This window comes from Peromyscus maniculatus, chromosome 15 (assembly GCF_049852395.1).
Source record: "Peromyscus maniculatus bairdii isolate BWxNUB_F1_BW_parent chromosome 15, HU_Pman_BW_mat_3.1, whole genome shotgun sequence".
NCBI classification, from domain to species: domain Eukaryota; kingdom Metazoa; phylum Chordata; class Mammalia; order Rodentia; family Cricetidae; genus Peromyscus; species Peromyscus maniculatus.
Window position 1 is genome coordinate 50372735 of NC_134866.1, and position 21895 is coordinate 50394629.

A 21895-nucleotide genomic window follows, 5' to 3' on the forward strand; every position below is an offset into this window, starting at 1 on the left:
AGTAGGATATGATAAGGGATTTCAAGCCATCATCTCAGTGCCAATTCTGGGTAAATGATAAATGCCAGAATTCACATTCATAAATAAATACATCTGAGAGCTGGGGAGTGCATAAAGAGTGAAAATTCTGGTACGTTGAGGGACGCCTCCCCATACCAGAGAAGCTAGTGTTGCTGGTTTTGTGCCTCACTGGGTATATTTTCTGAGTTTAGGAATTGCCTGATAATCATTCTTGCCACTGGTTGAGAACTCTGTAGCAGTGAGAGAAATCGGGGGGGGGGGGGGGGGGGGGGAGCTTGTTGATGGCTGTGTGGACTTACACCTCTAAGTGGAGAGCAGATGTAGAGCGTGTTTCCTCACAAGGCATCTGCGGAGAGCCAGAGCAGCTCAAGAAGCCTGCTCAAAAGGCAGAGTGCCTTTCTTCCGGTTGGACTGTTGAGGAATCAGGTCATCCTATAGTGAAGGACCTGCAACACAGTGTGAATCCTCCTTAAAGTTTCCCCTAAGCTGTCACTCAACAGCCCAGAGACCCATGCTCAGGAAGAGGTCAGGACACCAAAACAGAACATAGAAAACAGTGAAGCACAACATAACTGAAGATTCCCTGCTGTCCCACAAGGAGTTATACAGTGCTCTCGGGAGAAAACTACATTAAAGCCGGGAAACAACAGGAAACACAGTGAAGGTCATGCCCTTGGGGTACTTGAAGTCAGGTGCTGCCTGAGTCCTACGAAGCATCCCAACTTCAAACACACCTTGGCTCATTAACTACTGAACCAGAGTGTTGAGTCCTTCCATTGCGTCTGCCTGACAGAAGAAAGGTACAGGCCTCTCTGGGGGAAAAAAATAATCCTAATTTCAATCACCGTGGTGTCCCTATTACAATAAGTAAAACAAGAAAAGAGTTGGGAGAAAATGACTAAGAAACCAGAAGGCACAAAATAGAAAAAAAAATCCCTAGATTACATCTTTGTTGGAACTAGCCAACCAGTACTTTAAGATAACTACTGGGAAAATAACCCTCCCTTCTGCCATCTTCTGGTAGTTTGCCAAAATAATAAACACAAAGGGGAAAAAAAGAAAGGAATCCACACTGGTTCTCTGCCTAGAAGCATCAAGATGCGTCTTCATAAAGAATTATCTGAGCTTGCCTGCCTCATTTTCAAGTTAGCAAAGCAGTGAGAGTTTTGCCATCAGGCATACCACGCAGCCCATCTCCAGGGATACTCTTGACAGTGGTCTTTGTGATGGTGATGTGTAGAATACGTCGGGGCACTTGCAGAACTCTCCATACATGGCCACTGTCTATTTTGTCTTTTCTCTGATAATACTTACATATTAGCTCCTTGTTCCTGAGGAAAGCCTCCCCAATAGGGAAGGTAAGTGCCTTCGACAGGGGTGTTCCTGGGCCTCCATGCACTGTTATATCACAAAGCATCCTGATAACCTGAACATTTCTGTAAAGAGAAAGTAAAGCAATTGCGAGCTAACTGCTAAATAAAATGAATTTTAAATGTGTTTATTATAGATAGATGGAAAAGATGCAGCCTGCTATTTCTTAAGCTATTTATCAGTGGAAAATCTACTCACAAATGTAATTAATGACTTGAAAATTAGAATTGCTTTTTAAAGCCTGGGACACTTTCAACCTGAAACACTCCTGAGACCTCTTATGACACATGCAAAAAAATAAGAAAAGAGCACATTGTAAACAATTTGCTCTCTTCTTTCAAAGTGAAAGTTTGAGCTGTTATTTGATATACCACTCATGTTATTGCCAAAAGCCAACTTCTGTTCATGAGCCATCATTTTTGATATATTTGAATGTGTGTATGTATGTATGTGTTATAAATTTGAGAGCCAATAAAATCTAAAGAGAATTTTTACTATTTTTTTCAGGTAGGGTGTGATTATATTTGTATAGTTAAAATATTTTTCAAATACCATAAAACAATCAGCTCCTAAGAAATCAGTTTGCAGCCATTTATTCCTTAGGAAAAGTAAAAAGTTGGCCTCATTTAAATCAATATAGAGAGCATTTAGCTTAATGACACAGATTAAAAAAAACAAAACCTCCCAGGATACAAAGTCATCGGCATTAAGCCAGAACCTCAGGAATTGTGCTTCCCAAAACAAAACAGCCATAAAATAAGACTTAATATGAAACAGAACTTTTAATCTCACCTTGGAAAATTCCAGAATCCTCAACTACCTTTATTTGAAAAATGAAAGTTTTCTTTGTGTGTTTGCATTTATGCAGGTTCCCGTGTGTGTGCACATGTGGAGGCCAACCTCAAGGGTCCTTTTCTAGGCACCATCCTTCTTGTCCTTTTGAGACAGGGTCTCACTGGAGCTACCCATTAGGCTAGGCTGCCTGGCCAGCAAGCCCCCAGGTGGACACTTGTCTCTGCCTCCATGGTGATAGCGTTTACAGCACTGTAACCAGCTCTCTACATGGAGCTCAAACTCCTGAACTCAAGCTTATGCAGCAGCTCAACAACTGACCTATTTCCCCAAAGACTTTATTTTTCACATAAAGGAACTGAAAAGCTAAATGTTTCATTGTTTTCTTTTTTGAAGAAAAAAATAACTCTGATGTGTTTTTATTCTTTCATCCTTAGACTTTAAATGAATCCTAGTGCCTTAGGTATATCTCAGGCCAATTAACTTAAAATCTCTGGAGATGAATCCCATCTTCATTAGGTTCCTGTTGCTGTTGCAAAGCAGCATGATCTAAAGCAACTTGGGGAAGAAATGGTTTATTATACTTCCAGGTAACAGTTCATCCCTGGAGGGGAAATCAGGGCAAAAACATAAGCAAGGCAGAAACTTGGAGACAGGAACTGATACAGAGGCAATGGAAGGGTGCTTCTTACTGGCCTGTTTGCATGACTTGCTCAGCCTGCTTTCTTATGCAGTCTAGGACACCTACCCCCCTAGGGATAGAACCACCCCACAGTGAGCAGAGCCTTTTCACATCAATCATCAATCAAGAAAATATCCCACAGGATTGTTCACCAGCCATCTTATGAAGGCTTTTTCTTAGTTGAGGTTTACTACCTCTCAGATGACTCTAGCTTGTGTCAAGCTGAGAAAACACTAGCCAGCACGGGTCCCCAAATCAGTATTGTTTAAAGCTCCCTGAGTGACTCCAGGGGTCAGGCAGCGCAGCAGGGTTGGTATACACTACTCTCCAAGCATGCAGGACTTGGGACTGTAAGACAGAACAGAACTGTGCAGTCAGAGTGGAAAAGGACCTTGAAGATCCTTTTTTAATCCTCTGACTTTCAGGTGGTAACATGTGAGTTATTATGAAGGATGAAATTCATCAGCAGGAATGCGATGTTATTTATAAAGAGGTCATCAGCGACTGATCTTACATGAAGATGTTGCTAACTCTAGACTGCTGTAAGAGGCACACTGTAGGTGCACTTTATAGTATATGAGAGTTTTCTATTTGTTTTGATTAGAAAACAGGAATTTAATTAAAACTGCAGTACAAATTTGAGAAATTTGTAAATTCCCAAATTACAGTTTAGTGTGTATACTGAAAACATCACACTGAGAGAAAATTTCATGGTATTTGAGAAATATAAGTTCATTATATGATTATTATTATGTTATTAATATTATAACTTATTATAAGTTATTAATTTTACTTTTTCTTTTTTGTATGAAACATCATGTTTTGTGTATTTTTAAGTTTTGAATTTTTTGCATTTTTATTAAACATAATCTTTGATCATTTCTTACATGTATGTATGCAATGCCCTCTAATTGCTTTGTCTCCCCATCCCCTCATACCTTTCTCCCCCGTCAGCCCTTCTATCTCTCCATAAATCTCTCTCCCACTTTCTGCTTGTTTTGTGATCCACTGACTTTAACCAGCGACATCCACATAAGCCTGGGATGGAGCCTTGCACTGGGGCATAGGAGACTCACCAGTGGCCCCACCATGGAAAGTCCTGACTCCTCCTCCAGCATCCACCCACACCCAACAGTTCCCCGTGATCTCCCGGCCCACCATGTTCACAGAATGAAGGCAGGCCTTGTATTAAGTAAGCCCAGCAGCCCAGCTGCTATGAGTCCATGACTGCATTCGCCATGTCATGTCCAGAAGATAGCAGAAAAGGAGGTAGAAAGACCTACATACGAGCCAGATGATAGGAGGACGCGTGTGAAATGCTGTCTTCGGTGCAGACACTGCACTTTTGAAATCTGTAGTAAGGAACTAAGTGTGTTAAATGCTATTAAGGTAATCACAGAAGAGAAAAAGAATGCCCAAAAGAAAAGTCACAAGTGTCTCGAGGAAGGGAAATCTCAACTCTTTTCCTCTGCAGATGTGAGAGATGCACACAGCTGCAGATGCTTGCGCATTTCAGCTCACTGTGCAGCTAATGGAGCTGCTAACGTGCTTTACACTGCTGTGCTACAGCTGTTCCTCTTGATCCCACAGTGCCGGCGACACTGACTTCTGGACTACAGCAGAATGCTAAAGGAGGCATACACTCACACATTTTAACACCTATTAGGGTACGAGTTTATTACATTGTGCAGGATAGTATGGAAATGTTTTAAAATTCATAGTGGAATTTCTCAGTGAAACTCAAACAGCTAAACACTTTGAAACTCTTTGCCTGGCCCTATATCTACCTTGTGTTAACAGCTTACAGTTTAATTCACACAAAAATAAAATGTTAGGTGCAGAAAGTCTTTGCAGATTTTCTGGAAGTAAAATGGTTTTTTATTAGCAAAGTATTCCCTTACATTATGCTTTTAAGTTTCCTAAGGTTGTACTGTAACAATGATTAGATTAACAAGTAATAAATAGCATGATTTGGAGAAAATGACTGTTTGGGTAATATAAAAGCTACAGTACTGCTACCAATTAAAGTATATATTCTGCATTTCTGTTGTGCTGAAATATTTTAGAAGTAGACTGAGCAGAATGCAAGGTTATGGGTAAATACAGGTTTCATGTTATAATTTTAAAAAATTTTTCAAGACATAGTTTCTCTGTGTAGCCCTGGCTGCCCTGGAACTCACAGAGATCCACCTTCCTCTGCCTCCCAAGTGCCGAGATTAAAGGCGTGCGCCGCCACCGCCTGGCTTTTTATGTTATGATTTGAAAATATTTACTTTACGTACCATCTCATCTGCAATCCTACCTTTAAACACACCACATCCTGACCAAAGAAAAGATTGATAGAGTCCATTAAGACTGGTTTTCTTTTATTAATTTTTCTAATCTAAAAAAGACTAATTTCTCAAAATGTTCCACAAAGAATTGAAATTACTTGAAATCTTGAATTCATTCTGGAATAGCTATTATTTTATTTATTTTAGTCCATAATCTTTATATAGTATGCCCTAGGAGTTCACACACGTCAAAAGACAGTAGGTAAGTAAATTAACTTTAAAAGAAAATTATATACAAAACCCAGTAGCTCTGTATGAGGTTTTCAAGCTTCCGTTGGTGATACATCTGTCAACTGAGCACTACTCTGTCAAGAACTCAAGGACATAACGAAGCAATAGAGCTTTTACCCAAACTATGAAAAGAAAAGCAACCTCTCACACAAGTGGAAATGTGGCCTCATAGACCAAGTTACCATTGATTAGCAGAGTCTGACTTTCCTTGATATTTCCTGTTAGTGTGGAATTTACAACACTGAACTAGTATCCAAAAATTACTACACACATCAAAAAAATTGAAAATATATTCCTTTACTGTTTCTGACCAACTACGTAGATTATAAAGCCATGTGTTACATGGTAATGCTTGGGGTGAATTTTCCACCGTTCTAGTATTTTATATACGAAGGATTACATAAATTATTTTTATTTAAAGTAGATCTCACTGCTTTGATGATGCCTTCTGTAAGCCGTGATCTCTAAGATGGTTTTGTCCAATGAGGAGCATTAGTGATAATTTAACCTCCCATGAGCCATTTTCCGTCCATTTATTCATCTCGTTGAGGAAGGACTGGCAGACAGCTGACCACTCCAGTGTTTCCAGAGGTCTGCTTATTCATCGTCACTGCTCACCAGTGCTGCTGAGGTGCCAGCACTGCTGAACACTGACACATCCGACCACACAGAAGCACGCAGGGTAGTCCCAGACGTTTGTGGCAACACCTTTGGGAGCAGCTAAGGCCACAGATAGGTTAGAGTATGAACTAAGATTGCTTGTTCTTTAAATGCCACAAGGACTTTTAAATATAGCCTGAGTGTGTGTGTGTGTGTGTGTGTGTGTGTGTGTGTGTGTGTGTGCATGCACGTGTGTGAGCACACACACAGGATAAACATAATGATTTGAAAAATAATTAATAATTATTTTCCCAAAGAGCAATGTTTGGCCTATTTTTGCATGAGATGCCACAATACACAATACTGATATCTTTTTTGTAGTTTTGGTTCATCTGGTCTACAGTTCGGAGATAACCAATGGCAAGCTAGCCAGACTGAAGCCTAAGACCTTGATTTTTTTAAAAAAAAGATTCAGTTATTTATTTTATGTATATGAGTGCTCTCTCAACCACAAGATTATTTTTGTTGCTGCTTTGTAACTACTTCATAACTGTAATTTTTCTACTGTTATGATTTGTAATGTAAATATCTGATATTTCTGATGGTCTTAGGTGGTCCCTGTAAAAAGGACATTTGACCCCAAAGGGGTCATGACCCACAGGGTGAGAACCATGACACTTAAATGCTTTCATAATTTCCACTTGTTTTCTATACTTCTGGCATAAAATATTTCTTACAGACAGAAATAAAATAAATTATGGTAAGCCTAATTGAGGTAAATTTTGTACAGATCATCTAAACCTATTAGGTAGAAATATAAACATATTGTCATGCTATGTGACCTAGGGGAACAAGAATCATATTACTCCAAAACTAACCAGGTGTGAGCAATCCAAAAAGATTATTTAAAAAGAAGTTTAGATACTGTTTACAATAGTATCTAAAATAATAAAATACATAAAAATTACAAGGCTGTTGAAAGACATTAAAAATACAAATTAGGGCTGGAGAAAAAGCTCAGTGGTTGAGAGCACTGACTGTTCTCCCAGAGGACCCAGGTTCAACTCCCAGCACCCACAGGGCAGCTCACAACTGTCTGTAACTCCAGTTCCAGGGGACCCGACACCCGTGGTAAAACACCAATGCACATAAAAAAAGGAAAGGGAAAAATACAAATTAATAAAAAAAACCCTCAGGTAAATGGGTTAAATATTTTAACAATTGTAAGATATAAATACTACCCAAAACTAGTTACCATTTCAATGCAATGTATATCAGAATATTAATAGCTCTTTTTTCAAGAACTGAAAGACAAATTCACAAAATTTTAAGGAATCATGAATAATAAAATTAGAGGAAAAAAGTCTTCAGCTGGTGAAATGATTCAGAGAGAAGGGTGCATGGTGCCAAGCCTGATGACCTCAATTCAGAGTTCAATTCCCTGGACCCAGAGGATGGAAGGAGAGAACCAAGCCCCACAAGTTATCTCTGCCTTCCACAGGAGTGCTAAGGGTCGTGTGTTCACACACACACACACACACACACACACACACACACACACACACACACAAATAAGTAAGTAAGTAAATAAATAAATAAGAAATTTTAAGTAAATAAATACAACATTAGCAATTTCAACATTTACTATACAGGAATAGTAATTGAAACAGTACAGTATGGTCATAAGTAAAGATAAATACACCAATGGATTAGAGCATCCCAAAACACACATATATCTATGGACAGTTAGTTTTGCCTGGGTGCTGAGTAAGGCCATTCAGTGAAGAATAACCTTTGGGCAAATAATGCAAAAGAATGCAAGATCACCCCTATCATACTACATTTTAAAAAGTCAACTATGCATTGTGTTTGAGTTACCACCAATACCCAATAAGTGTGAACAATTACTGTGTGACCATTAAAAACATATTAAACATAATAAAATTTAACTTCAAGTGCAACAATGGCCCGAGTACAAGATCTAAACACCATAAAATTCTATAAATAAAGATAAGGGTAGATCTTGAAGATCAATAGTTTCCTTAGATATATACCAAAAAACAATCAGCAAAAAATAAAATAAGTAAATTGGACTTTGTTACAATTAAAATTCTGTGCAAAGCACACCAAGAAAATAATAAAGGCAATATAAGAGAAAATATCTGCATACCTCACAAGCAGATAATATCCATAATGTATAAAGAAACGTATAACTCAGTAACAAGAAGGTAAGAAAACCAGCTTTTTAAATGGGCCAAGGATTTGAATAGACATTTCTTCAAACAGAGATATGCAAGTGACTAAGACATTTAAAGCTTCTCAAAATAATTCATTATTATGAAATTTAACATTACAAGATGATTTGGGCATACTAGGATGGCAACTTCAATAACAGAAAATAGGAAACCTTGGCAAGGAAGAATTGAAATTCTTGTAATTTGCTTGCAAAATATAAAACGATGCAGCCCACCATGAAAACAGTTTGGAGGATCCTCAGAAGACTTAATATAGGATTACCATATGACTCTACCGTTCTACTTCTGTATATACTGGGTATATACAACCAAAAGGATTCAAAACAAGAGAGCTAACAGAGGATAGCTGAATGCCAGTGTTTATTATTCCATTTTCCCCGATAGCCAAATCATAGGAACAAACCAAGTATCCATCTGCACTTAAATGGGTAAACAAAAAATAGCATGCTCATAGAACAGATAAAAAGAAATAAAATCCATGGCAGCACCCACCATCATGTGGACACACCAAGATAATTAAGGCACAAATATCTTATGATCCCACTGTTATGCCAGAAATAGGCAAAGTTATAGCAATGGAATGTAGATTAGAGATTAACAGAGTCTGGGAAAGGGGAGAAAGAGCTACTACTGCTTATTGGCTCTATTTTTGTTTCAGAGTTATGTGGATGGTGGAATACTGTGGTAATGGTTACACAGCCTTGTGCATCAAATATCATTAACTGAACTGTTAAAATGGTTAATGACAAGCCTGTATTTTCTTTTATTTTAGGACAGTACTTCCTACTTGGTTATAGATCCAAAACATTTTTAATGCATAATTCAACCTGGTAACTGATAGTGTCGAAAATATTTTAGCTCTTCTAGAGTGATAAGTCATCACATTTAACTTCTCGAATATAAAATGCCAACTTTTGCAGGGTTAATACATTTAACTCTGGGGACCTAAAGACTAAAGACACTGACGATGAAGATGGCATTTAAAATCCATCTGCACTAACTTTTCAAGTGTATTAGCCAGGCAAGTCTATACCTATTTGTGACTATAAATATCACACTCCACCTCCACTCAGACCTACTTATATCAGTCAACTTTCCACACACGAAACTTCTTACATAATGTGAAGAATGCAAAACAGGGAAATCACAGCACTTTGTCCTTTCGCCTGACCCTTCACATATGAAAAAGAGGGCGTGTCTCCTTCTGGATGCTAATTTGAGAGCTCTATAAAGAGTATTTTTCGTGAGAACTACAAAATGTCTATTCATGGTAAGATTCCATCTCTGCTGAACATACATTTGAAAGACTTGATTTGGGACATGTTCCAGGGGTGTGCTAATTGCTTCCCTGTTCTCTGAGATCTGTGCTCATGGGCAGGCACCCACCCATTCACACAGCAAACACACTGTACAGAAAGTCACTGACTCTCTGCAGGCCGCTGAGACTGCAGAAATGCCTTGAAATGAGCTTCACATAGCAGAGCTTTCTACAACCCATGATGGAATAGATGAAATTGAACCATATTTTCTATGGGAAAAGGTCACAGCCCTGTTATGTAAGATATGAAAGTCATCATTCACAGGTTAAAATTCTTTTTACAAAATAGAGTTTTAGAAGAAACAGTCACTTTGGCTTCTGGAATTCTAATAGTTTTTACACTCCTTCTAAATCTAATAGCAACTTGGGAACATTTTTAAACGTCTTTCTTGCTCCTTGATTTCACTGCAGTTAATTTCATTAAGAGATTGTCTCACAAGATAAAACTAGTCAGATTCTAGTTTCATCTTTATTCACCTGTCCCTTGAATACTTTGATAGGTTAGTTCATTATTTTTTATTAAAATTCATATTAACTCTAAAACACCTGTCCCTAGACTGCAAACCTATCTGCTCCACATCAGCCTGATCATATGGACCCAACAGAGTAACCTCTGCCTGGCACATTACTTACTGGCTGCTGTAATGTAAGAAAAGATCCCTGCAGCATCTCAAACTGATAAAAAAAAATCCACCTAGAAGCACACATTTGTTCACTGAAGTAATTTTAGAAGTCAAGTATCATAGTGGTGCCTGGCTTCCAGTGGCAGGGAAGTACAAACAAATCCCGAACTCAGAACAAGACTGGAATATTCATGAAGGATCCAAGATGTAGCATAGCCGTGAGAATTTTAGTTAAGTTCATTTGAATCATATATATATATATAGAATAATATTATTACAAATATGACTCGACTAGATAGAAACCATGATGTTAAGTCACCTGGTATTAAATGGTTTCTAAAGCCTCAGGACAGAAGAAGAGAAGTGTGACATCTCAGGCCAACACAAGAAGTTACCTGCAATCGACAGCTGCTAGGAGAGAGAACATCCGTCTTCAATGCAGTGACACTGGGGACATCAGCCACACTGCAGCACAGGCCTCGTGCTCAGGAGGGGTTGGCCAACACAAATCGGACTCCATTTTGTTGAGAGAAATAATATTAGTTGAGTGGGTAGTCCAGTGGGGGAGAACCTAGGAAGAGTTCGGGGGGCGGGGGAGAATGCGATCAAAATACGTTGTGTGAAATTCTCAAAGAGTAAATTAAGACATTAATTTGTACCTGGGCAGACTGCAGACTCAAGTAGTTTTATGGAATCCATTTATTAAACTTTAAGGATTCTAATTTTATGCAAACTGTTCCTGAAGCTGCAAAAATATTACACGTTTTCCAGTGGCCAGAACTGTTAAGCCTTAGAGATTTCACCCATTTGCAAGTTAACAAGTTATTTAGCCTCATGGGTAAACGTGAAGTATACAAGATTTCTGGAATGGTGACAGTGGTAACCAGAGTGGCAGCCTTTGTGATGGCTGTCTGAGCCGCTTGCCCATAGGATATCTCACATGGGAGCAGATATTGTCTATACATATCATGAGGTGAGATACATGGGACAGCACTGAGCTTATGAAACTATCTTTGATTAAAAGCACTAAGTGTACTATGTTCCCAAACTGTGCAAGCCAGCTCTCTGCTGCAGTGGGAACACTTTATCTTCCACAACTGTTTACTATACAAACATCATTGAAGAGATAGTCCAGAATGCAGACAATACCACTGCTTTCAAAATTCGTTGACATACAAAGATGGATGGAGAAATCTCACCGAACAGCAAACATCAATGAAGACATGATACACTAATCAGGCAAAGACAGAGTAAAGCAGAACCAGCGGGCCTGCCCCCTCTTTAACGTGAAGAAAATGTCATATGAAATAGTAACAATGTGATCCTGTAAACAAGTCAGTACATTCATGTGAGATTTATACTGTGTAGGAAGATGTGATTTTTAAAAATGGGGGATCTATTGCCTTGGTAAGTAAAATAACCCAGGCACAGAAAGACAAAATACCATGTTTTTTTTTTTTTCATATGATTCTCCTGTGTTTTGATTTTTATATATGGGGGGATGTGAGTAATGAAACAAGAAAAAGGACCATGAGAGGAGAAAAAGATCTTAAGGCTGGGGAGATGCCTTAGTGGATAAAGCGCTTGCCACACAAGTGTAAGGATCAGAGTTCTGGTCCCCAGCACCAACTGTATACACAGTGCGTGGGAGGAGGAGACGGGGTCCTTGGTGCAAACAGAATAGCAGCCCCCCCCCCCAAAAAAAGTATCCTGCTCTGCTCAGGGAGAGACCTTGACTCACTCAGCCAATGAAGAGGAGAGCCATCAGGGAAAATATTAAACAGCAACCTTAGTCTTCCACAGTCACTCACTTGCCTACCCGCACATGTGTGCCCACACACACGCAGACATGCACTCATACATACACATGAAAGAATATGGTCAACATTCAAAGAAGTCTTAACTGAGAGAAGTGAAGAGGAGGGTAATAGAATATGAGTAACATGCAAACAGAGCGGGCTGTGGGCAGAAGGAAGGGAACCACTGAAGGGGGCCCAAAGCTTGTGGGGGGAGAGTGAAGGAGGAAGATTTGATGAAAACACAGTGTATGAAAATGCCACAGTGAAACCCATTTGCAATATATACAGACATTAAATGCTTTCAAAATTATTCCACATTAGACAAATCTAGCAGAGTGAGAGTCAGGGAGGGGGAGCGGGGTACTATGTAGACATCCTAATAGACATAGAGAAGTTATTCTGAGTTGATAGAGTATGCAGAATATTGGTGTAAAATGCAGAATTTGAGGTTCTTTGAAGAGTATAGTTTTCACTCTAATACAGTGTCTCATCCTCCCTGGCTAGAATAGACGGCTAAAGCCCTCCAGAATGCATGGAGTACATGTTTCCATTGTGTTTACACTTTAATACAGCGTGGTTGAAACACACTACACATATTGGATCCTAGTGCAAACCATGCATTAGGACCAAGTAATTCTCATCCATGTGTCTCACAAATTAGTGAACAAATTTGTGTTGTTTATAAAAGTGAACTCCAGGTTCAGGATATTCTCACTCCACTGACACCAATCCAGATCTATTTCTAGAACAACAGGGTTGCAGATAGTAAAATGTTGCCATCATCATGCTCTTAGATACACTGACTCCCAGATGATGTAGTTTCTATGGGGACAAAGCATGGCTCCTGGGGATCAGAAAGGACTTGTAGCTATTACCGTGGTTTAGTGGCCCTCAGAAACCAAACCTCATCAGATGAACTCATCAGCCTTACTGTTTAATTCATCTTGCTAAAAAGAAACTAAGATTAAGTTAAATTTAAATTAATTTAATTTACTGATTAAATTAATGCAAAATAAATAAAACCTGTCTCCTATGAGGATGATAATTTTTAAGAAATTGACAGTGTTCTAGACTGTATTTCTTTATGGCAGGCACCATGTCAAAGTATCTTTAGATCTTTACTAAATTATAGTTCATATATTCTCCATAAGATAAAATAAATTAGTTTTACCGTGTGATGTTCTGACAATCTATTTAAGGTCAGCAACTGACTTAAAAAAAATCAATGAGGCTGAAGGAAAGTAGAAGCCATTTGAGCTAAGAATAGTGAGCTTGCTGATTAATTCAGAAAAAAAAATGATATATGAAAGGCAACACAAGTTTCTCCGCTAATAAAATCATGCGAATTTAACTTTTACTGGATGCTCTCTGTAGGCCAGCCCTATGCTTTGTATGTGCTGATTTATTTCATCCTCACACTAGACATAGAATTTGTATTTGCATGGCCATCATCTTCCAGTGGAGTCTGCAGTAAACACTGAAGTTTGTATTCTGGTGTTTTCTAATACAATGTCATGGTTTACTTATTCCTACCAAATAACTATTTGTGAAGTGGTCTTTAGGCCAACTTCAATTTAGAAACTGCCTTTATCCTATGCATTTTATATCATTAGAAATCCCAAAGCTTTCTGTAAATCCCTGTTCACTCCCCTCTTGCCTAAAAAGCATTCAGAGAAAGTGAAAAAAGCCAGCCAATGATAATTATCTACCTCACACATAAAAAAATTGTTTCCTTCACTCCGGTATCATGAACTGTATCTCCCTCACTGCCTCCCTTTGTTACCTTTCACCAGTACAGGACGTAGGTACACAACTATATAGTGATACTGACAGGGTGGGATACATTATTACAGCCCAAGAGTGGATCGAGGCTTTCTAGGAGTCTAGAACATGGACCGCTACTCACAGTGCATCATTTCTTGTTCTCTTATTCTGTATCAACTCTCTTATTTCTGGCATGAATATCCCTAATGCAATGCATATTAATACTATTAGTTACCGGACCCATGGATTTTACTTTTGACCCATCTACATGGAATCTGAGTAATCCCAGCCTATACATCATTCTTTTGAACCAGGAAAAACCATGTTTTTAATACTAACAGTAATTTCTAACAGCAGTGTTCCATCAACTCTAGCCTGCATGGGTGAAGAAGATTTTTAAGGTGTGTAAACTACTTTGAGATTGTTTCTCTTGATGCATTTGGATAATATTTAAGTGTGGAAGAAAAATGTTCCCCGTGTCCTCTTTCTCCAAGACTGTAATGACTTCAGTTTTGAAAGCAGCTGCTGAGATTGAGGCTCTCCTATCTGATGCCTTCACATTGAGAAGGCCCACAGGCTGAGTTCACAGTAGTCCAACTCATCAGAATGAAGAAAGATAACATATTTGTGCTTATCTGAAGAAAAGAAAAAAATACATTTAAAAATAATATTTTAGGAAGAAGCATGTTCCTGCCCAGTGCCATGACAGACTGAGCAGGACAAGGAGACCCCCTCTCAGGCCTACCTGGGCTTCAAGGAGAAAACATGGGCAGATTGGGCACAGTTATAGTGAGGTGGGGGAAGGTGTGTTATGGGAGAGAGAAACAGACAGAATGGTTCATTTACTATGGACAGAGGCCTATCTAAAGAGGTGAAAGTGGTGAGCAGAGGGCTGGGGTGGGTGACTTGATCGCCACTCAGTGACATGGTGATATCTGGGCCTGGGCTGCTGCCAAGACCCATGCCTAGGTCAGTGGCCCTGATGCAGCCATAGTCGGTGTTGATGTCTAATGTCCTTGATATCACCAAAGGCTAAGAAGATAGGGCTGTGCGGAGTTGATCCTGCCCCTCACTGGCTGCAACACTAGGGAGAACTGGTCCCGCCCCTCACCAGCTGAAGCACTCAGGAGAGATAGCCCTACACCTCACTGATCCTGTTCACAGGGGCATAGGCGAGCTGGCGCTGGGGGTGTGAGGGTGGGAGAGCGGGTCACACCCCTCTCATCTCCCATGTGATAGCATGGATGAGAGAAGGAGACCCTCAAAACCCTCACTCCTGGACACCTGCAGCACATAGGAGACCTGACCCAACAACCCCTCACTAGCTGCAGCACTTGGGAGAAGAGGCCCTGTGTCTCTTCTGGGTAGCATAGTAGTTGACCCAGTAGACAGCGACTTGGGTAGGTCAGCCCTGAGAGTTCAAGAAGGGCATGCCTGGTACCGCCTCCCTTGTCTGTACTGTGGTGGGGGGGTGAGGGGAAGAGGGCCCCCTTGCCTTACCACTTCCAGCTGGTGAGGGAGGTGATCCCTTTACCAGCGTCAACATTTGGGAAAGCAGGCCCTGCGCCTTGTCGGGCAGCACAGTGGAGCTGACCCTGTTGACAAGGGCACAGGTGAGCTGAGAATGTGAGTGTGGGAGACCTGGCCCATCCTTCATCTGCCATATGGAGGCATGGGCAGGGGAAAGATGCCCTCTCCCCACCCCCATTAACACCTGAGGCAGATGGGAGAAATGGCCCTGTGGGCATAAGAGCAGGAGAGCTGCCCCTGCCTCCCACCAGCTGCAAGACTTGGGAGAACAGGCCCTGCACCTTGCCAGGGAGCACAGTAGAGCCAACCCTATTGGCGGAGGTGTGGGTGAGCAGGCCCCAAAGTTGTGAGCATGGGAGAGCTGTCCCCTTCACTCTTCTGTCATGTAGCATTTGCAGGGGAGAGATTGCCCCCACCCCCCCATGCCTGAGGTAGGTGGGAGAGCTGTCCCCATTATCTGTCACACGGCAGCATGGGTGGGAAAGAGAGTCTCCCCGCCACCAGCCTCGGGTGGGAAAGCTGGCCCTGAGGTCAAAAGAGCAGGAGAGCTGTCCCTGCCCCTCATCAGCTGCAGAACTCAGGAGAGTGGCCCCTACACCTTGACTGGGCAACACAGTAGAACTGCCCCTAAAGGTGTAGGTGTGGGAGAACCGACCCTGAGGATGTGAAGGCACAAGAATTGACCCCACACCTTGCTCATCGCTGCAAGGGGTGAACTAGCCAGGGTAGTGCAAGAGAACTCACCCTGGTGGTGAAGACCAGGGAGAGCTGGCAGGCTGACCAACCTTGCAACTACCTAGGCCCAGAACCAGAGTTAAGTGTTGGCCCACCCCACCTGTGATCTGTTGGAGCACAGGTAGGAGGGGGCTGTCCTGTGGACCCAGGGCTACAGGATCTTCATGACACAGGGCAGCAATGGGATGTCCAGGGAAAGTCCCAGTGAGAGCCTAGTGACAATAGTGTAGCAGAGACCAGGAGCAACAAAACCAATGATTCTTTGAGATTAACACCTGCATGAAAAGATGTATGGATAAAGGGTTCACTGCATGATTCACTGTGTCACACTGCAGCTTCCATGAAGAGATTTCCCCTTCCTTTTTCTTTTCCTTTTTAATTTTATTTTGTTTTATCTGGGGGTGGGGTACAGAGGCAGAAGGCAGATTCAAGTGGACTGGAGATGGGTGGGGCTGGGATGCATGATATAAAAGACACAAAGAATAAATTTTTTAAAAGTTTAGAAAATTTTATTCTTTGAGAACTTCATACAATGTTGTTTGATTATAGTCACCTCCAACTCCTCATAGACCCACCCCCACATCCCTAATCACTCAACCACTTGTTTTTGTTGTTGTTGTTGTTGTTTGTTTTCTTTTGAAGTCTGTAAATTCCAATTCATTTGCCCAAATAATTCTGGGGATGGGGCCTCCTCCTGGAGCATGACTGACCGACTAAATCACTACACTTAAAGAAGATTGATGCCGGGCAGTGGTGGCGCACGCCTTTGATCCCAGAACTCGGGAGGCAGAGCCAGGCAGATCTCTGTGAGTTCAAGGCCAGCCTGGTCTATAGAGCAAGAGCCAGGACAGACACCAAAACTACACAGAGAAACCCTGTCTTGAACTCCCCCCCCCAAAAAAAAAGAGGAAGAAGATTGATTCTCCCTCTCCCATCAGCTAGGAGTTGCTGGTAGAGAAAAAAATAGGTTACTAATATTTAATAAGGACTTAACCAATACCTGCACACGGTATGTGACAAATGCCTAGTTAATCAGATTATATCAGCTAAACATGTAGCAAACAGGGACTTAAAGCAGAGTCCTATTTTTAAAAAGCCTGTTGGAATACTAGCAATGCAAATGAACAACAACAAAACAAAACAAAACCCTGACAAATCATCCTAATTAAGCTCCTTGTAATCTACAAAAGTTAATAATCAAAATATCAAATGTAATGATAGGAGGTTGGATAAAGACAATTTCAAATTATCTAAAGCCTACCTGAGACATAGCTCTGCATCTTACTCTGAAACACACCCTATTTTCCTTTTAACCCGCCCTTCGTGTTTTCAGCCTGCTTAATACAAATAAATATAACACAAACAGCAAGCTACTGAAGAGGTTGGGCTTTAAATAGCCACGCCAAGAGCCAGGTGAATTCACCCTTGCTGTCTGGATTGGCAGCCAAATCTGGAGCAGGCCACTTCACATCACTCAGTTGCTACAGATGATGAAGCAGAATTTGCTTTGAGCTGGAGCCTTGTCTGACCTTTATCGCCAGTCACTACTAGCGAGTGCCAGCATTTTTTTTTTCCTGTTCAAATAAATACTATATTTTACTGCCATCTCACACTAATAAGCAAAAAATAAATAAATAAAGTTTGCAGTAGAGAAGCAAAAATAAAGTTAATAATGAGGCTATATAGAGATCTTTTAAAATGTTTTTTATGAGCCTTAAATATTACATATTGGCTGTTTGAGTTTGCATCTCTGTTGCTGTGGTAAACACTGTAACCAAAAGCAACATGGATAGGGAAAAGCTGTATTGACTTAAGATTACAGTCTCTCACTGAGGGAAGCCCAGACAGGAACTCCAATAGGAACCTGAAGGCTAGAACTGAAGCAGAGATCATGGATGAATGCTATTTGCTGGCTTGCTCCCTCTGGCTTGCTCAGCTACCTTCTTATAAAGCTTAGATGGACCCGCCTAGAAGTGATGCCACCCACCGTGGGTTGGACCTTACTACATCAGTTTTATCAATTAAGAAAATACCTCCCAGTGATGGCCACAGACCAATTGATGTAGGCAGTTCTCAATGGAGGGTCCCTCTTCCCAGGTGTGTCAGGTTGCCAACCAAAGTTAGCCGTCACGTTGGCCAACCAACAAAACACATTTCTGTTGATCAAGTTATACTCAGGCTCCAGACACTCAGGTAGTAAGTATACCCAGAATTTTATAAAATGCAGTATTCCTCAGAAACATAACAAGGGATTATGCTTCCGAGATTTGCTTTTCTCCACCAGCCAGTCCCCTAAGTAGGCCCAGGCTTTGAAGAACATGAAAATTAAAGGTAATATTCTTTGTAGTACTACTATTATGTCTGTCCAACTCACTCAGGACTAAAACAAGAAATACATTCTTGTGGAATGTTGCTCGATTAACTGCACTGAATAAAATTGTCAAGGTGAAAGATAAAAAGGTCAGTGGATGTTCCAAGGTCACAGAGTCCTTCTAGCTGCAGTTGTGATGACTAGGATTTAAACTTAGGAAAATGTGTAGGTGAAAAGAGTCTTCCGAAGTCATGTCAGATGATGCCAATGAAGTCATCAATAATGTGGTTCAAGTCACCGAGCCAGCTTTACCTGCTGCCCTTCCCTTTATATCCCAAACTGGAACTTCTCAACATGGCTCATCATTGAAAAGGCAACTCTTAGACACGACCGTACACCACTCAGTGGAGCCAAGGTCAGCTTTGCTCAAGGCACTGTGATAATAATACAGCTTCCGTTATAATCGTCTGTCTGACTTCAGAGGGCTGGAAAGTAACTGACCCCTGTATCTTCTAGGATTCCACAGGCACGCGGCTCCCGTGACACGGAGGCAGTTCCCACACGGTGCACACAGGATGGACTACCTCCACTTCGAGGACGACAGCCGTGGATGGTGGTTTGACATGGATATGGTGATCATCTACATTTATTCAGTGAACTGGGTCATCGGATTCATTGTTTTCTGCTTTCTTTGCTATTTTTTCTTTCCGTTTTAGGAATCGTCATACTCCACTATAATTGAACTATCATAAATATGAACAACAATGACTTAAACATTTTGAGAGTGTGCTTTTTAGTTTTTATAATGTTGCATTATAAAAATTGTTAGTGTTTATAGAAATTCTGAGAATAATGGATTTATTTATTCATGTCTTTCATGTAACAACCTAAACTTTATTCGAGAGCAGATCTACCAGCCATTAGGAACAGTGCACTATTAATTCCATGGATTTTACTTTAGGACTTGGGGTTCTAATTTTACAATGTCATTTTTATACTTATTATGATTGTAAAGACTGAGGTTTTACCTCCATTTAAAAGTAGTAAAAATATGAAATGAATAATCTGAATGGATAGCATCATTATTACTAAGATGTTCAGTCAAGCACTATGTATTCTTAGGCAAATGATGTGCATTAAAGACAAATCATATTCTCTGGGAACTAATCAAGCAGGGTATATTGCATTTTGATTTCTGAATATCTCTACTTCTGTCTCCTTCTAGTACCAAAAACTCTGACTATCCTTTTTGTACAGACTTCATAGCTTTGGTGCAACATTTTTAACTGTGATAAGAACAAGATATCACATGCAGTCAGACTAACATCCAATAGCTATGTTAGAGAGCCATATTAACACTTTCCAATTTCAGAATGAATCACTCGAGAAATGACAAATCTGACTTTTAGTGACCTAAATGACCAATGCATGTCCAAACTGTAATTAATCTGGTGATTCATTTAAATAGAAGATTGTCAATGTGCAATAAAAAGTGGCTTTTACATTTTTTACTGTTGTTATTTGACTTAATATGTGGAATAAAGAGTTGCTAAAATAGGATTATGGATTGATATAAAGATTGGTGTTTAATTATATTACAATAATTTTTATAGTTTAGTTTTTCCACTTTAAAAGAAGAAAATATCTGAATCATTACAATGTGAGCAGGAAATGGAGAAGGTAGTCTGATTCAAAGGTGAAAGAAACCTAAACAAAAAGAGACATAAGCTTATGTATTTACTAGGAAGTTTTGTGAGAGCTAGAACCAGTTTTGGTAATGAACTACTAATCTAATCTTTTGGCCTATCATGTTATAACCTGTTTTAAAAAATGTATGACTTATCACAAGCATTCTAATCTACAAGCATTCAAAACAGATATACTGGACCAATCTAGACTGTAAATAGTTAATATTTAGCATAATTGCTGACTATATCAAATACAAACATTAGGTTGAATTTATGTGATTTTCAAAGAGATATGGAGGTGGTAATATGTTTTCTAATACTATTCTTATTGTTTTCACAGTTATAGCTGTGAAAAATATAATCATATATATCAGACTCATCAAATCCAGAAAACAAAAAATTAAATGCAGTTTACAAAGAGATATCTATTTGTGTTTATAAATTAATATTTATAGCCATTAACTTATGTTCTGGATAAAAATGATGTGAATAAAGGGAAAACATTAGTCCTCCCGCAATACATGTACAGATCAAACAATTAGAACTTAAACAAGGACAATATTTAAAGAACCTTGAAACCAATTACAGCCATTTTCCAGGCAATTCCTGGCTTATATGCCATAGAAAATATATCTTGACTTGTCCCTAAATTGCTTTAGAAGTTTTTTATCATATGTAAATTAAGGAAACAAGAAACAATAATGTAGATATGTATTTCATGGAAAACATTCTTCATTTCATCTTTGGCACATATTAGTTATTTGTCTGTACCTGTAACCTAAAAACAAACATCTATATACCCATCAGACCACTAAAGCAGTGAAATTTAGAAAGCAATTATAAAGCTCTAATTCTATTTCAAAATATACATTTTATACTACTGGAGCTAAAAGCTACAAAATACTAAGTGGACTTTTTCTGAGAGCTACCACTTTCTAGGAAGCCAACAAAATCTGTGATGCCCAGACATTGAGACAGGTAAGGGCCACAAGAGGACAGAATGTAAACATGTTCCCGGGTCTTTAGTTTGTCTTTTAAAAGCATGGCCTGTGCCTGGCAGTGGTGGTGCACATCTTTAATCCCAGCACTCCAGAAGCAGAGGCAGGCAGATCTTTGTGAATTCAAGGCCAGCCTGGACTACAGAGTGAGTTCCAGGACAGCCGAGGCTACACAGAGAAACCCTGTCGAGAAAGAGAGAGAGAGAGAGAGAGACAGAGAGAGAGAGACAGAGAGAGAGAGAGAGAGAGAGAGAGAGAGAGAGAGAGAGAGAGAGAGAGAGAGAGAGAGAGAGAGAGAGAGAGAGAACGAGAACACAAACAAAAATAAAAGCATGGCATGTGTTTCATTCTATCCCAGCTCAAGCATTTTAGCATCTACAGAAGACAGAGCCCCTGAAGTCTTTCAGGCAAGATGATGGGCACTTAATCCATCCCAGAAATCACCCAACTTCTGCCTTTCCCTTTGTCTAGAGGGAGAGCCGCCAGGCTCCCCTTTGGTCAGTGTTTGCTCCCTTTTCATCCCCAGCAGCCCCACTTAAAGCCTAGCTTATATCCCACACCTTTGGCCAGGTGACTCCATATCCAGTAATAAAATGATTTTCCTTCTGCATTCTAGCACACAGTAACCAGAAACTAGGTAATATTTAAATTCATGAATTAACTTTAAAGTATATTCTAATATGTAGGAGTGTGTGTATGCGCTTGTATATGTGTGTCTGTCTGTCTCACATGCATGTGTGTGCCTGAGGAAGGAGAAGAGGGCATTGGATTCCACGGAGCTGAAGTCAGAGGCAGTGTCTGCTGGGAAGACACAGTCCTGGGAATCAAACTCCAGTCCTTGGGA

At 40.0% G+C, this 21895-nt stretch overlaps 1 protein-coding gene across 9 annotated transcripts in view; it reads left to right on the top strand.

Annotated features, from left to right (window-relative positions):
- Rnf180 (ring finger protein 180) overlaps positions 1-19872 on the top strand; it is a 171523-nt gene extending 151651 nt beyond the window's left edge. For all 9 annotated transcript variants that reach the window (XM_042261583.2, XM_076551948.1, XM_076551949.1 and 6 more), the window contains one exon: positions 18882-19872. In XM_042261583.2, coding sequence (XP_042117517.1) covers positions 18882-19081 — 200 coding nt within the window. In that variant the 3' untranslated portion in view covers positions 19082-19872. The remainder of the gene's footprint in view (positions 1-18881) is intronic.
- The last annotated feature ends 2023 nt before the right edge of the window (positions 19873-21895 follow it).